The sequence below is a fragment of the Elephantulus edwardii genome, unplaced genomic scaffold, assembly GCF_000299155.1.
Source record: "Elephantulus edwardii isolate Elephantulus edwardi_28Jun2011 unplaced genomic scaffold, EleEdw1.0 scaffold00079, whole genome shotgun sequence".
NCBI classification, from domain to species: Eukaryota; Metazoa; Chordata; class Mammalia; order Macroscelidea; family Macroscelididae; genus Elephantulus; species Elephantulus edwardii.
This window is the reverse complement of record NW_006399829.1, coordinates 6,857,615-6,875,228: the sequence shown is the minus strand read 5'-3', so window position 1 is coordinate 6,875,228 and position 17,614 is coordinate 6,857,615. Positions and strand designations below refer to the sequence as shown.

The 17,614-nt window shown below is 40.3% G+C and overlaps 1 protein-coding gene across 1 annotated transcript in view; it reads left to right on the top strand.

The window, feature by feature from the left end:
* The window catches only part of MROH2B (maestro heat-like repeat family member 2B), a 142,460-nt gene that overhangs the window by 100,910 nt on the left and 23,936 nt on the right, over window positions 1-17,614 (top strand). The window contains exons 30-33 of the mRNA XM_006889584.1: window positions 6,445-6,597; window positions 14,183-14,340; window positions 15,980-16,106; window positions 16,601-16,788. Of these exons, the coding sequence (XP_006889646.1) occupies window positions 6,445-6,597; window positions 14,183-14,340; window positions 15,980-16,106; window positions 16,601-16,788 (626 nt within the window). The remainder of the gene's footprint in view (window positions 1-6,444; window positions 6,598-14,182; window positions 14,341-15,979; window positions 16,107-16,600; window positions 16,789-17,614) is intronic.

The following is a 17,614-nucleotide window of genomic DNA, read 5'->3' as shown; positions in this document are numbered from 1 at the left end:
CCTGCTTTTCAGAGTTGGTGTGAGAATTGGTCAATCAATCTACTCATCTCCTCAACCATTCATTCACTCACTTAATATCTCCTGAGCACTTACCATACGCTAGGCTTAAGTTACAGGCTTTGAGGTTAGGAAAAGAAAATCCCTGTCCTCAATGAGCTTGCATCCTCCTACATGGTATCAGACAAATATATTGGGTCATGTAGTAATAACTGAGAAAATTAAAATCAAAGAAGACAATAGAACTAGAGGAGGACTGATTGATCAAAGACCACTCTGAGTGAACCATAGACATGCCTGGAGAAAGTATTTTAGGCTAGAATACAACACCACCAAGTGCAAATGTTCTAAATGATAACAGATGCGGGCGGAGAAGCACTAAGAGGTCTGATTCAGAAGCATTTGATGCCAGAACCACAAGAGTTCTAAGGAACTTGGCTTCCACTTTATTAAAAGTAAAAGCCAATGGTGAATTTTGAGCAGAACCATCAGGACCACTATATATATTTGTACTAGTTGTGAAACAGACAAAAATACTTCAATATAGGGTGGCACCATTTGTAAAACTGTCATTTCTATGCATATTATGAGTTTCCAAAGATGGCAGTGAAGCATTCAGCAGAAACATGAACTTATTACCACTGAGTTGGAACCAAATCTTAGCTGATTCTCCTGTGGGTTTTCAGACACCATAAATCAAATGGGAGGAAATTGCCCATCTTTTCCCCTGAGGAGCATCTGGTGAATTCTGTTCATCTTTTTATTGGCAGCACAACTCTGTACCCACTAGGCCACTAGAGCTCCCTTCAATAAAATCAGTATAGGGATATCATTGCTGATATCAGATGGATCCTGGCTGAAAGTAAAGAATACCAGAAGAATATCTATCTGTGCTTTTTTGACCATACAAAGACTGTGTGGATCATCACAAGTTGTGGCTGACATTGAGAAGAATGTGAATCCCAGAGCACTCGACTGTGCTCATGAGGAACCTATACCTGGATCAGGAGGCTGTTGTGCACACGGAACAAGTGAGCACTGCATGGTTTAAAATTAAGAAGGGGGCATGTCAGGGTTGTATTCTCTCTCCATACCTATTCAATCTTTATATTGAATGAATTATTTGAGAAGTTGGACTCTATGAAGAGGAGTATGACATCAGGACTGGATGGGAGACTCATCAAAAACCTGCATTACATAACCTTGCTTCCTGAAAGTGAGGAAGACACTTGTTGCAGATGATCAAGGAATGCAGCCTTCAATTATGGATTGCATCTCAATGTGAAATGAACAAAGATTCTTACAACTGGACCAATCAGCAACATCATGATGGATGGAGAAGAGATTGAAACTGTTAACAACGTCATTTTACTTGGATCTACAATTAACACCCTTGTTACCAGCAGTTAGGAAATAAGGAGATGCATTGCACTGGGAAAGTCTACAGGTAGGGACCTCTCCAAATTATTAGGAGTAATGATGTCAATTTGAGGACTTAATAAGCGACTCACCACATTGTATTTCAGGATGGCTCTAGAAATGACTTTTTAAATTATGAAACCAACCCCATTCTTCCTCACCTTTTCATCCTCGGCATAGTAAACCATATAATCATCTGATTCAAAATGTCCCGTGCCAAGCTATCTCATTTCGCCAATACCTACTATGTCAATATTTATGCATTCCATTTCTTTCTTAACAAAGTCCAATTTTCCTACATTCATGCTTCTCACATTCCACATTCCAATCAGTAGTGTCTGCTTATAGCTGTTCCTTCTTCTCTGTATTTCCGTTTCTAAGATCTCAGTCTCAATTGCCATGTCTGCTAGTCCAAGCGATAGTCTAAGTGTGCTCTACTGTACATAGGGTTTTCGAAGGCCAATCATTTCAGAAGTGGATGGCCAATCCTTCTTCCTAGTCTGTCTCAACCTCTAAATATATATAATAGTATCTGACAGACAAGCATTCCACAGAAAAGAGCAGATGAAAGACATTTGCCCAGTTATAACAATGACCAATAGATTCAATGTTGCTGCCCACCCACACTTCCTTACTCCACCACCATCCCTTCCTCCTTTTGCCTACAGCATTCAATACCCATCTCCCATTGACCAGCCCCTGATGTGATGGCCTAAGTCTCAAGCCATCAGGTTTTCTGTGATTCTGAACATACCGTGCTGCTGTGAGTCTCTTATGATGCAGCCAATAGCATCTGAGAGTTGAACAATGAAATAAGGTTGCCAGAAGGAGAACTGACACTTTTGAGCTGTTGTGTTGGAGAAGAGCACTGAACATCCCATGGACAGCCAAGAGAGGAAACAAATATGCCTTGGAGAGGGTGCAGCCAGAGTGCTCTTTGGAGGTAAGAATGATGAGGCTTTGCCTCAAATACTTCAGACATGTTTCTAGGAGGGGCTGTTTTCTTGAAGAAGGACACGATGATTGGAAGGGTGGAAGATCGGTGAAGGACAGGAAGACCCTTGACCAGGTGGATTGACACACTGACTGCCACAGTAAGCCTTAGTGTGTCAGGAGATGTGAGGATGAAACAGGATAGGACAGAGTTCAGATGTGCTGTTCATAGGGTCACTATGCATCATACTCAACATGATGGCATCGAACAACAGCAACATTTTTACAGAAAGCAAGGGAATATCTGGAGGATGAGGTGGTTGTTGTTGTTTGCTGTTGAGTTGAACACAACTCATAGCAACCTCATGAACAAAAAGCCCTTCCATGACCATCATTATTTATCAGAGTTCACAGTTTCCAGAGGCATGCTGTTTAGGAAGTAGATGCCTTCCCATAATTTGCAGAGGCTGTTTGAGGACTTGCGACAGTTTTGAGAGGAAGAACGTGACATGACTTACCTCTCTAAAATCATTCTGACTGAGAAAAGAAAATCAGTGAGGTCAGTTTGAGGGACACTGTGATAGCACGTGTTGCTGCTGTTGTTGTGCACTGTATTATGTTCTGTTGGATCAGAACCAATTCATTGACACAGTGACTGCAGCAGTGGGTTCAACTCTGTCAGAGATTATGAGCATGGCAGAGAATAGGACAGGGTTCAGATCTGCTGTTCACAGGGTCACTATGAATCATACTTGGCTAGACAGCACCTAACATTAACACAACATAGTTGACCCTACAGGGCATGGTCAGGGGCTATAAATCACACAGAAGGAGATAAACCATCTTTCTCTCACAGAGCAGATTCAAACCATCTGCCTCTATGTTGGCAGCTCAATCCTTATCCAATAGCTCACCAGGGCTCCCTGCTGCTAAGATTGTACTAAGAGTTTGTTGTGCTAAGGTGACAGTAACAGGATTGATGAGAAAGTGATACAAATATGGAAGAAAAACTAGTTGGGTTAACATTCATTCATCAAATGCTTGAGGAAGTACATGATGTAATAACTGCTCAAAAATATGAGTTCCTTTCCTTATAAAAATGTGGGGTGTGGGAGGGAGTTGGAGGCAGAAGCAAAAAACCAACACAAACCAAAACTGTCATTGTAAGGTGAGTCAAGGAAAGCCTAGGATATGCCAACTACTAATGAAACCGACCTGCGGGTTCACACGTGTTCTAGAGAGGGATCTGTGCAGATTGAGAGGGGGAGAGGGAGAGGGACATGAGAGATGAGGCAAGTCAAAGTTCTCTGATCAAGCCTGAAAGTTTATTCGAAGAATTCTGCAATAAATAGGCAGCTGAGGAGGGTGGGCTGCCAGGGAACCCAGCCCTAGGCTATCAGTTTACAATAGAGAGGGAGGGGCATGCCCCAAGGTGTTGATTTACAGGTAAAGAGGTAGGCGTAACCGGAGATGGACAGGGTAGGGCTGGGTGTCAGAAGTGTTATCTGTAGCAAAGCTAAGATCTACTCAGGATGGCTTCCTACAAACTAATCTTCGAAACAGCTCATTTTCACCACAACAAGATAAAGATAAATAACCCAACTGAAAAATGGGCACACGATATGAACAGACACTTCACCAAGGAAGACATACAGATGGCCAACAAGCACATGAAGAAATGTTCAAAATCCCTAGCTCTAAGAGAGATGCAAATCAAAACAACTACAAGATATCATCTCACCCCAGTAAGAATAGCAAAATTTAACAGAACAGCAAACAACAAATGCTGGCGAGGTTGCGGAGAAACTAAAACACTTATTCACTGTTGGTGGGAGTGTAAAATGGTGCAACCACTATGGAAGGCTGTATGGTGCTTTCTCAAAAAGCTGCAAATTGAAATATCATTTGACCCAAAGAAACAATAACCACCACCCAAGCAGATATACGCACATCCATATTTATTGTGGCTTTGTTCACAATAGCAAAGGTCTGGAAACAACCCAAGCCCATCAACAAACGAATGGATAGAGAAGCTGTGGTATATTCACACAATGGAGTACTACTCTGTATTGAAAAACAAGGAACTCATGCAATATTATTCAAAATGGGTGACCCTGGAGGACATTATGCTGATTGAAATATCTCAGTCACAAAAGGACAAATGTTGCATAGGGCCATTGTTGTAAAATGGAACTGACATTGGGGTTGAGGGAAGACAGAAAAGGAGGGGATGAATGATGTATACCGCATTGAAACAGATAAGGGGGAGAACTGTTTATGATTTGGTATTATTGTCGTGACAGGAGTCCAGAATTAAGGTTGCACAATGAAGTGGACTTGAGGGGAGGGATTGCATAACAATGAAAGAGTTTTCATTTTACTTTTCAAGGGGAAGAGTGAATTGAGGGGGTGGGGGTGGGCAGGGAAAAAGTGCAACAATGAATGACTGGAAACCCTAAGTCTCTGTAAACTTTCATTAAAATTATTTTTTTAAAAGAGCTGATTTTTTCTCAAAGATAATTACATTAAATACCATCAGGATATTTAATTCAAAATGAAGTTACATGGGAATAGGAAGGTGTTTTCCTACATACTTATGATCATTGCCTTCTTTCTTGTGTAAAGCCTCAGACACTTGGCCTTGAACTCACTAACATTTCCCAAATCCTGCTCTCCTAGATACTATTTTCATTAAACAAAGAGACATATAAACCTACTCACCAATGTTCTGTACAGTTTGGGTTGTCTTTAATAGTTCTTAGTATTTATTGTTAATTATATGCCAGGTACTTGACTGCTTAACACCTTTAGCTAATTTAATATCAACCAGTTAACACAGTGAAAACAATGAACAGTATCTTAATGAATTAACAAAACTTGTTTGAGTCCTTGTCAGAAGCTGTGCTGCAAACCTGAAGGCACGAGGTTTGAATCCACGGGCTGTTCTGCAGAAGAAGGATGCCCAGTGTGTTCCCGTTCTATTAACTGCCTCTGAAAACCCTCTGGAGAGTCAACTATGGATCTGTTCCAACTAGACAGTACCCAATAACAATTCTAAAGATATTAAATACGCTTTCAAATTTTTTAAATTGTGCTTACATTTTGTATAGTTTTTATTCCTACTCACTAAGATTGTAAAATTTTCTTTTTGTTGTCCATATGTTGACTGTTCTTCACATTGGAACATGGAAAAGTGAGGGCATAGAATAATCCTTGCTCTGTGAGGATATTGTAAAGAGATCTAAGTAGCTAGGATGACATTTCATATATGTTGAAAATATTCTCTAAATGTTCAAGCTTTAGCTATTCTTCAACATATTTAAGACATCTATATGGTATATTAAATGTTTATGGAAGTGCCTTATAAATATATAATTGCTATATTAGTATTGTTACGTTGTTGCTATGTTCTGTCATGCCAGAACCAACTTACAGCTGACCTTCTGGTGGGTTTTCAGAGGTAGTAAATTGCATGGGAGGAGATTGTCCATCTTTTTCCTAAAAAGTAGCTGGTAGATTTCAACCATGTGACTGTGGGTTGGCAGTGCAACTTCTTACAACTACACCAGAACTCCATACACATTACTTTTCTCTGACAAGATATACTAAGAACTAAGATTTGGAGTCGAAATTTGCTCAATAATCCTGGCAGTCAATAAAAATGGAAGGAATAAAATAAGACAATTTCATGGAAAGTTTGTTTAGAATTAAAAGGTGGCGTCCATGTTCTATTTTAGAAGTTTCCTTCAATTTATGTGCTGTGTCTATAAAGCCTTTGTATGAAGTTGTGTGCTAACTAGCTCGATAGTCTACTGTTAATGTGTCATGGCGTATGTGGAGTTAGAACCAACTGATAGCTGATCTTCCAGTGGGTTTTCAAAAGCTGTGAATTGCATGGGAGGAAATTGACCATATTTCTCTTGCAGAGAAGCTAGTGGGTTCGAACTTGCTGTGTTTGAGCTGGCAACACAACTCCTTACCACTAAGCCACCAGAGATCTCTAATGTTCTCAAATGGGTGTTGACTCCATGTTGCAAGTGCCCAGATAGATAGCAAGGTGATTGCTAACATGAGTCTTTCTGGGTGCATCCTCAGATCCTCAGTAAATTCATCCCAGCTGAAGAAATAAAAATGTTCCTGGAAGAAATACTGGATGGTTTGGAGACCCTGAACCCCACTTGCACCAAGGCTTGTGGCATATGGATGATTGCTGTCCTGAAGGAGCAGGGTGCAGCCTTGGAAGACCAGGTGAGCTACAGCCAGCTTTTCCATCAAGCAGAATTCTTATCGTTGTGAAATGATGAGTCAGACTCTGCCTGGTGATGCTCTAAAAGAGGCCTAAGTTATGCAAGAATAACAAGGCCCCGTGTTTAGCACCAGGTAAACCTGTCCTTGTTGCCTATCTGGGCTTTGATAACAAAAGCTTTTCAAGTTGCTCTGCTCTCCTCTGAGGAAGGAGGTCAGAAAAAAAGGGACTCAGGACTCTAATATGTCAAGCCTGTTAGATTTGCCAGGTTGGGAGTAACCACTTGAGAGCTTTTGAGATGCTCACTGACCACCAGCAGGATCCCTGATTCTTCAGCCACTATTCAGGTTGTTTTTCTGCACAGCGTGGGGTTTATTCTCCAGTGAACAAGAAGAACTCAATTGAGAAGGTTTATAATCTTTGCTTCCTACTGGAGATTTGAGCAGAGCGAACAAAATTAAAATCCAATAGGCTTGATTAAGAGCCTCAGATGGAGATACTTTCTCTATCCTCTTCTTTTTTTTTAATATTTTTTTTAGATTTTATACTAGTTTACTTACAAAATTTGAATGAATTGTTTTCAAAAAAAGATTTTTTCAATTTCCCTCACGCCCCCTCATCAAATTGTACAACCCCATGATTAATCCCCCCTCACCCTGCACATCCTCATCCCTCTGTTTCCACCCTCCACCCCCACTTGGATACTTACACTCATTCTACAATAATATAATAGTTATCCTGTGGGACTGAGCTCACTCAGCATAATGCTCTCCAGTCCCTCCCAAGTTAGGTAATAATTTACAAAATCATTGCTCTGCGTGCTGCGTAGTATTCCATTGTGTGAATGTACCATAATTTCTCAATCCATTCGTTTGTGGTTGGACATCTGGGCTGTTTCCATGTTCTTGCGATGGTGAATAATGCTGCCATGAACATTGGTGTACAAATCTCTGTTTGTGCCTCAGTTCTCATATTCTCAGGGTATATTCCAAGTAGTGGAATACGTGGGTCATATGGAATTTCTTTTGAAGAAGCACCAAACTGCCTTCCTGAATGGTTGTATCATTTTGCAATCCCATAAACAATGTATAAGAGTTCTTTTCTCACCACATTCTCTGCAACATTAATTACTTGCTGACCTGTTAAACTTTACCACTATTACTAGAGTGAGATGGTTTTGATTTGTATCTCTCTTATTGCCAATGATTTGGAGCATTTCTTCATGTGTCTGTTTGCCATTCAAATGTCTTCCTCTGTGAAAATTCTTTCCATGTCTGTTGCCCATTTTGTTGTTGAGTATTCTTCTTGTGGAGGCCAGGAGTATTCTGTAAACTCTTGTTATAAGATTTCTTGTCTGAGATGGTATTACCAAATGTTTGTTCCCAGTCTGCAGGTTTTCTTTTCACCCAGTTGGAAAAAAGTTTTTGATGCACACATGGATTTAATATTTAGAAGGTCTCATACATCAATTTTATCCTTTTCAGGCTATGCATTTCTGGTTGTATTTGGCAGTCTCTTTATACTTTAGACTAGCTCTTCTAAGCTTGATCCCAGTTTGTCTCTTATAAACGCTATGATTTGGGCTTTTACTCCTATTTCTCTGATCCACCTTGAGTTGATTTTTTGTGTTTGGTGTGAGATGTGGATCCTGTTTCAATTTTCTGCAGGTAGAAGTCCAGGTTTGCCAGCACCACTTGTTGAAGAGAGTATCATTTCTCCATTTGATAGCTTTGATTTCCTTGTTGAATATCAGTTGACTATAGATAGCTGTGTCTATTTCTGGGTTCTCAATTCTGTTACATTGGTCTATGTGCCTGTCATTGTACCAGAACCATGCTGTTGATTACTATTGCTGTGTAGTAGGTTCTGAGGTCAGGGTGTGCTATGCCTCCAACCTCATTTTTGTTTCTCAGAAGTGTTTTGCTTATTTAGGGTCTCATGCCTCTCCAAAAAAAAATTTATAAATTCCCTTTCAATCTCCTTGAAAAATAAATGTTGTATCTGGATTGGGATTGCACTTAACATGTAGATTGCTTTTGGCAGGATTGTCATTTTCACATTATTGAGTCTTCCTATCCATGAACAGGGAACATTTTTCAATTTCTTTAGGTCTTTTATTGTTTCTTGCAGAAATACTCTGTCATTTTCTTTGTATAGGTCTTTTGTATCTCTAGTCAGGTTCTCCTAGTATTTCAGTTTGTGGTTGGCTATTGTAAGTGGTACTGCTTTCTTTATTTCCATCTCTGAGTTCTCTTTGTTACTGTAGAGGAATCCTATTGATTTTTGGATATTGATCTTATATCCTGCCACTCTACTAAACTGGCCTATTATCTCTGTTTTTTGTGGAGTCTTTGGAGTGTTCTGTGTACACTATTATATCGTCTGCATATAGCAATAATTTAAACATCTCTTTGCTAATCTAGATGCCTTTTATTTTCTTATCTTGTCACATTGCCCTAGCAAGAACTTCCATCCTCTTTTCTTAAACTCAGAAACAGAACACAAGCAGTAAAGATTAATGGAGAGGAAAAACATTTTTAACTAAGTGAAAGCATTTCAAGAAGAATTGGAGAAATAAATTCTGGTCCATTAACCTACATACACTCATCTTCAACTACAAAACTATCCTCTAAAGCATGGCTTTTTCTATAAAGGATGAGAAATAGCCTCTGAGTTAATTACTTTCCAGTCCTTTAAAATAAATGTATTGGGAACTTCTAGTGTGTAGGCCACGGGACTAGGCATGAAAGAATCAAAGATACTAAGGTGGAGGCATCCGTATCTTTGCATATATAACATCAACTCGATTCAATTTATTGGCACTGAATCATATTTGAGTCACAGCTAAGCCTCCAGCAGATCAGAAGCTATAAATCACATAGAAGGAGGTTGCCTATCTTTCTTCTGTGGAGCAGCATATGGATTTGAACCACCTGACTTTGGATTATTTATACAAGGTTACTATGTGCTATAGAGTCATCTGTGACTGTTAGTAACTTTATGCACATAAACGCTGCAACCTGCCCTATCCTGAGCCAATTTCATCATCTCTGACAGATGTTATACCATTGCTACAATTACGGAGTCAATCCATCTCATCCTGGGTCTTCCTGTCCTGCATTGTCCCTCCACCCTTCCAAGTGTGATGTCTCTCTCCAAGCACTGGCCCTCCTGGCCACCTGCCCAAAGTATGTGAAACAGAGCCTCAATAATAAACACTTACATCATCTTCAAGAGCAATATGTCTATATGGAAATCACGTTTGGAAGATATTTACACTCAGGGAGCTCTGGTGGCCTAGTGGCAAGAAGCTGCACTGCAATCCCAAAGGCACGCGGTTCAAATCCACCTGATTCTGCTGGAGAAGGAGGGGCAATCTCCTTCTTGCCAGTCTAATAGTCCAACTTGATGGTACACAGAAGGAAAAAAGAAGAAGAAGAAGAAGATATTTACACTCAAAGAGCTACAATTTAGGAAGGAAATGTTATATTTAACCTAAAAAGTTTATCAGAAAAAAAAATTGAGATCTATCTCTTTCTCAACACATCCAAAAAAAATCAGAGTTAAATTAAATTAGAAATATGCCTTCTCCAAGTCAATAAAATTTTTAAACCATAGCCAGACATCCCAGAATCAGAGGTACTTTGCAAAGAGGACTATGGGGAGGGTAGGAGGATTTAGGTAATTGTGTAACAATGATTGAATAATTTTTTTTTGCTTGTTTAAAAAAAAAGTGAACTGGGTGAGGAGGAAGTGAAAATGTGCAACAATGAATGAATGAAAATTTAACTTTTCTGTAAACTTTCATTAAAAATCAAAATTAAAATAAAAAATTTTATTTTAAAAGAAAACTTGCATGCAAGAAAAACCACCATAATATCATTCCCTATTGCCCATAGATTTATGGCCAAATTTAAAAAGTTGGCCTTCAACTCCTCAGACACAGCTCCACTATTATTTTTTTTTTTACTCAATTAATTTCCTTTCATTGCCTCAATCTCTCTGTGCTCTAAGAAGGCTATTGTCTTATTTCAGAACATCTTTCCACCATGTTCTTAAGCTTACTCTCTCACTCTTTTTGGTGGCTTATCTTTATCTCTGTTCTAAGATGCGCTTCCCCATATTCTCCACTTTGCCCTTTGAACGTAGTCTTCATGGCCCAGACAAGATACCTCTCCCCTGTGACCTCAATTGATTCCACTGTTATGTGTGTGTGTGTAGATACATGACTGATAACGTTTATTTTACTGTTTTTGTTGTTGGTATTAAGTGCTGTTGAGTTAAATACAACCCATAGCAACCCTATGAATAACAGATCAGAACCCTTTCCTATCCTGCTCTGTCCTTGCTATTTCTGACACATTTGAGACCATTTTAGCAGTCCCTGTGTCAGTCCATTTGGTTAAATTTCTTCCTCTCTCTCCTAGTACCTGTTATTTGACTACTCACTCTTTCTGAGAAAGAACTACATAGTAGGCATCTTTGGTAAATACTCTTATCATGCTTAGCTTCTTGCTATGTGCTGTTGAGTTGCCTGAGACTCTTAACTCTGAACCTTGTTCTATCTTGAGCCAATCTCACTATTCCCAATTAACGTAATCCCATTAACTCATTTACAGTGTTAATGCATCTCATACAGAGTCTTCTTCTTCTTGTGCTGTCCCTCCACTCTTCTAAGCATTGATGTCCCTCTCCAGAGACTTGTCCCTCCTGGAAATATGTCCAAAGTATGTCAGACAGAGCTTCAAAATCCTTGCCTCTAAGGAGCAGCTTGGTTTCTACTCTCTTCAGGACAAACCTGTTTATTCTCTTGGAAATCCATGCAATATTCAACTCTTCTCCAGCACCACAACTCAAAGACATCAATCCTTCTTCTGTCTTCCTTAAATGTTGTCCAGCTCTCTGATGTATAACAAGTAATTGTGAACGCAAAGGCCTAGATCAGGTGCATCTTGGTCTCTAGACTTATATAGTAGTTTCTTAGTCTCTGGAGAGGTCCCTGATGGCAGATTTTCCCAGTTCAATTTGCCTGTTGATTTCCTGAATGCTGGTGCTGAGAGTATCAATTGTGGAGCCAAGTAAGATGTAATTTTTAACAACCTCACTCTCTTCTCCATCTATCACGGTGCTGTCAATTGACCCAGTAGTGAGAATCTTTTGTCTTCTCGATGTTGAGCTTCAATCCATATTGAAGACTACAGTCGTTGACCTTCTACAGCAAACACTTCAGGTCCTCCTCAATTTCTGCAGGCAAGGTGTGTCATCTGCATAATGCAGGCTATTGTAGAGTCAACTCTGATGCTGCATTCTTCTTCATAAAGCCCAGCCTCTCAAATGATCTGTTCCACATATGGATTGAAAAGGTATGGAGACAGGACACATATCTGACACACTTCTTTGCTAATTTTGAACCATGCGGTGTGTTCTTGCTCTATTTAGACAACTGCTTCCTTGTCCAAGTGCAGGTTTCACATCTAACATAACATAATCTTTCACTAAAGTTTGCTAAATTGAGAGCATCAAGAAATCAAAGCAAAGGAGAGAAAGATAGAAGTTAAGGAACTGAATAGAAGATTTCAGAGAGCAGCTCAGGAAGACAAAGTAAAGTATTATAATTAAATGTTCAGTGAGCTAGAGATGAAAAATCAAAAGAGGTGAACTTGGCTCAGCATTTCTTAAGCTGAAGGAACTAATGAGCAATTTCAAATCGCAAGTCTCAATTCTTAAGAATGCTATGGGAAGAATATTGAATTATGCAGGAAGCATTAAAAGAAGATGGAAGGAGTATTCAGAGTCACTGTACCAAAAAGAAAAGGCTGACACAGAAGAATTTCAAGAAATAATATATAATAAAGAGGTAATAGTGATGAAAGAGGAAGTTCAGGCTGCTCTGAAGGAACTGGCAAAAAAAAAAAAAATATCAACTGACATATTTCAACAAGCAGTTGCTGCCCTGGATGGGCTCACCAGGTTGTGTCAAGAAATCTGGAGGACAACTACCTGACCAACTGACTGAAAGAGATCCATATTTTTTCCCATTCCAAAAAAGTGACTCAACACAGAGTGTAGAAATTATAGAACAATTTTACTATTATGACACACAAGTGAATCCTGCTGAAGATAATGCAAAAACAACTGAAACAGTGCATTGACAGAGAACCGCCAGAAATAAAATCTGGTTTTAGAAGAGGTGTGGCACTAGAGACATTGCCACCAATTTCAGACGGGTCTTGGCAGAAACCAAAGAGTACCAGAGGAATGTCTATCTGTGTTTCAAGGACTATACAAAGGCATTTGACTGTGTGGATCACGACAAATTATGGCTAACCTTGAGGAAAATGAAATCCCAGAAAACTTGACTGTGCTCATGTGAAACCTGTGCTTGAACCAGGAAGCAGTTGTCTAAACAGCACAAAGACACACTGCATGTTCAAAATCAGTTAAGGAGAGTGTCAAGGATGCATCCTGTTTCCATACCTTTTCAATCCATTTGTGGAAGAACATTCAAGAGGCTGGGCTTTAAAAGGAAGAATGCAGTATCAGAATTGAAGAAAGACTCATCAACAACCTGCCTTATGCATGGGACACAACTTTGCTGGAGGAAACTGAGGAGGACCTGAAGCATTTGCTGCAGAAGGTCAAGGACTGTAGTCTTCAATATAAATTAAAGCTCAACATCAAACAGTCAAAAGCCAATTGACAGCACCATGATGAGTGGAGAAGAGATGAGGTTGCTAACAATTACAGCTTGCTTAGCTCCACAATTGACAATACTGTCACCAGCAGTCAGGAAATCAAAAGACAAATTGGACTGAGTAAATCCCCTGTAAGGGACCTCTCCAAAGTACTGGGAATAAATTACATCCGTTTAGAGACTAAGGTGTACCTGATACAGGGCCGTGATCTTCACAATTACTTGCTGTGTTATTAGAAAACTGGACAATGACTAAGGATCACAGAAGAAGAATCAATGCCTTTGAGCTGTGATACTGGAGAACAGTCTTGAACATACGATGGACCACTAAGAAAACAAATAGGTCTGTCTTGGAGAGAGTGAAATCAAATTTTTCCTTGGAGGCTAGGATTTTGAAGCTCTCTCTCACATACTTTGGGTACATGGCCAGGAGGGACCACTCCTTGTAGGACATGATGATTGGAAGGGTGGAGGGACAGTACAGGAGAGGAAGACCCCAGATGAAATGGATTAATACAGTAACTGGTAAAATGAAGGTAGTTGTGTTGGAGTTAATGAGACTGACTCAGGACAGAGCAGACTTCAAAGCTGTTGTACACAGGGTCACTATGAGTCAAAGGTAACTCAATGGCACATAACAACAACAATAACATATAACTAATCAATAATATTTCTGAGTGAAAGATCATGTGTAGAATTGTTTTTTGTTTGGAGAGATATTTCTAAATAATTAGAGCGCTCTGTTGGCATATATGTAAATCGTAGCACTCCTAACACCAAGGTTTTAATCCATCAGCAACCTCCCAGCCACAATAGGCTGATGGGGCATACCGTGGTCCATTCATGTGAAGTAGAAATAGTAATTTAATGATTGGTTTCGCTTACTTTTTTAGCTATTGGAGATCTTGAACACTATTTACCACCACATGCCGGTTCTCAGACAGAAGGAAGAAAGTTTTCAGTTTGTGCTAGAAGCCATATCGCAGATAACCAGCTTCCACACTGATGCAGTTGTTTCCAACATTTTGCAGAAGCCTCTGCCCTTTGACAGGTAGATCCTGCTTAAGCTGGTCTCTTCTCCTAGAAAAGGCTGCTTCTGGGAGGCAAGGGGGAAAGGTTTATTATTTAAGATAAAAGCAGTATACAAAGGTTGAGAATATCTCACTTTAATAGTAATTATAAAATAAAATTGGCCTTTGGAAAACATGTAATATTTTTCCAAGTGGTTTAAGACATACATTCTATGAATAATACAGTAAAATCTAACAAAGTCAGGGCGTGTGTAAAGCTCAGGCCTATCAGAAGGAAAACTCAAATATTTTACTCTAAGTTGTAGCAACAGTATCTATCACAGAGAGACAGGGAGGAATGATGTTACAACCTGGGGCTTGTCCCCAGTGTCATAAAGCGAAATACGTGTGAGTGATTGAATGGAATACCAATCTGTTCTGTAAACCGCCACTCCAATCATAATATTGTTGTTGTTAGGTGCCATCCGGGCAAGCATAACCCCCCACAGTGACCCTGTGAACAACAAATCTGAACCCTGCCCGGTCCTGTGTCACTCCCACACTCAAGCCTCTTGCTATAGTTGCTGTGTCAATCCACTTAGTTGAGGGTCTTCCTCTCCTTTGCCATCCCTCCACCTTTCCAAGCATGATGTCCCTCTCCAAGGATTAGCCTCTTTTAGCAATATGACCAAATCATGTGAGTGAGATGAAGCTTCGCTATCCTTGCCACCAGCCTGTATTCTGACTGCACTTTCTCCAAGACATTTAAAATCAAGAAATAAAAGCAGCAATAGAAAATTCAAAGGCAGGAAATAAAGGTCAGGCAGGAAAACAAGATAGGCCCAAGATTTTCAACTGTCACATGTTTCATTTTCCCCTTGAAAGGGGTGGGAAACATCTTAAGAAAAAGTAAGTAAGTATCCAACATTAAGAAATAGCTATTTTCTTCTCTCTGGTTACCAAGAACGCACTATCTCAGTGGTTTCTGTCTTTAAATAACCTCAGTTATTCAAGGCCTGGCTGCTAGATTGGTAGAGTCTTCATCTGCCCTAGAAATTTACTTTCATGGTATTATGGCTTCAGAGTGGGCCAAATAACAAAGCTCAAATTATGCTGAGTGAACTAACTCAGTCCCACAAGGATAAATATTGTATAAAACCATTATTGTAGAATGAGTATAATGATCCAGGAGGGGTGGGAGAGGCTGGAAGCAGAGGGATGTAGATGTGCAGGGGGGAAGAGGGGGATTAATCATGGGTTTGTACAATTAGATGGCGGGTATGAGGAAAATTGAAATCATTTGTTCAAATTTGTATTCGAGTTTTTGTTGTTGTTGTTTAATGCCGTCGAGTCATAGACGACTCATAGCGACCCTATGAATGAACAGCCTGAACACTGTTCGTACATGTTCCGGAGGCAAGCCATTTTGGAAGTGGATGCCGCTCCTGCTTCCAGGCTTGATTTAGTCGGGAAGCTCCAGCCAACACTGTCCACCATGGGTGCCCATTACTACGACTGGCACATCACTGTCACAGGCTTCAGCATCACAGCAACCACGAGTTACCTCTGTACAGCAACGCACAGACCAGTGCTATACCACCATGATTTAGAAATAAACTAGTAGGGGGAAATAAATTGCAAGGCCTTATGTTTCATCAGCTCTCTGTCTTGCCATGCCAGGGACACAAAGACACTCTGGAAGGCACTGGCTGAGAACCCAGCCTCCAGTGGTAAACTCTTGCGAGCCTTGGTAGACAAGCTGGAGAAGGGGTTAGAAGATGACACAGTCACCGCGGACGCATTATCAGTGAGTCCAACAGCCCTTCCCACTCTGGACAATCATCTGCTCCCACCTGAGACTTGGTAAAGGAGCCTTCATTATACCCAATCCCCTTTTATACGCTGATTTCCATTCAATTCCAATCTGTGTTGCACTAATATGGCAATGTGGCTGATCATTTTTAGAAGTAATATTCTCGACAGCCCAAAGAAAATCTATGTGCCTCTATTTCTCTTTCTGCAGGAGATCTCAAACACCCATGTTTGTGGAAAAATCCAATAAGGAGAAATCTTGCATTTTATATTAATGATGTCCCTTAAGGATTGGAATCGTCTAATATAGCAGTTCTAATTTAAGATATTTCCAGAAAAATAACCACTCTCCTTCTTCATGCTTTTTCTGGAGCATAGCTAACTGGAAAGCAATTGTTGGGGGAATAAATTCATTTGGAGAGCAATCCAAGGAGAAGATGTCCTTGGAATAGAGGAGCCTCAGGACCACAAGCTCCCTTCTTGCTTCAGGTAGCCTGTGCTGTGCAGGAAGTGGTATCAACCGGCATCTCGGTCTCAAGCTTGTACCCAGAGCTATTCACACTCATCTTGAAGCTTGTCAGCTGTACCCTGGGCCAGAATATGCCCACTAGCACCGTAAGCTGGCGACGGCAGGTCATGCAGGAGGGACAACCACAAGTGATCCCAGACCCTTGCAGGTAAATGGTTACACAAGCATGCCTTTCACAAAGGCCCTGATCTCAGGAAGGGGACTGTGGGTCCTGCACCCTCAGTCATGGGTCTCCACCTTCTGTCCTGGCATCAGTCATTGTTGTCAGCTGCCATGTGGTCAATTCCAACTGCATGTCACTGCATGTGTGTAGAGTAGAACTTCTCCACAGGGCTTTTAAGGCCTTTTCAGAAGCAGTTTACCAAGTCTCTTTTCCAAGAAGCCTTTGGGTGGATTAAAACCTCCAACGTTTTGGCAAATCATCAAACACCTTCTTGTTTACATGTAGCACCAGGGATTCCTGTATGGATCAGTTGCCAGTGAAAAAGTAGAACAGGTACTACTGCTCCTAAGACTTTGATAGGTCTTTCAGTGTTTGGGGTTTGGTGGGGTTTTTAGTTGGTAAAAATTCTGAACTAGTGCCTTATAGAGTTACTGAGGACAGTCATAAGGAGTAAAGGGACTGTGTTTTCTTCTCTAGAGAATTTACTCTACTTCCTTTTTTGTTTGTTTATTTCATTGAGATGTTTCTAGAAAAGTGATATTCCTGTGATATTCAAGGGCAACAGGTAAAGAAGAAAAATAAAAATGCTTCAGTTCATGGATACAATTCATTAAAACTATAGTTCAAAGAACCATGTTCTTGTTGTTATGTGCCGTCGAGTCACTTGCGACTCATAGCAACCCTATATACAACATAGCCCTAAACCTTGCTCTATCCTGTGCCAATCTCACTGCCTCTGACACACCCATCCCGATTACCCCAGTCACTGAATCAATCCACCTCATAGAGGGTCTTCCCCTCCTGCACCGTC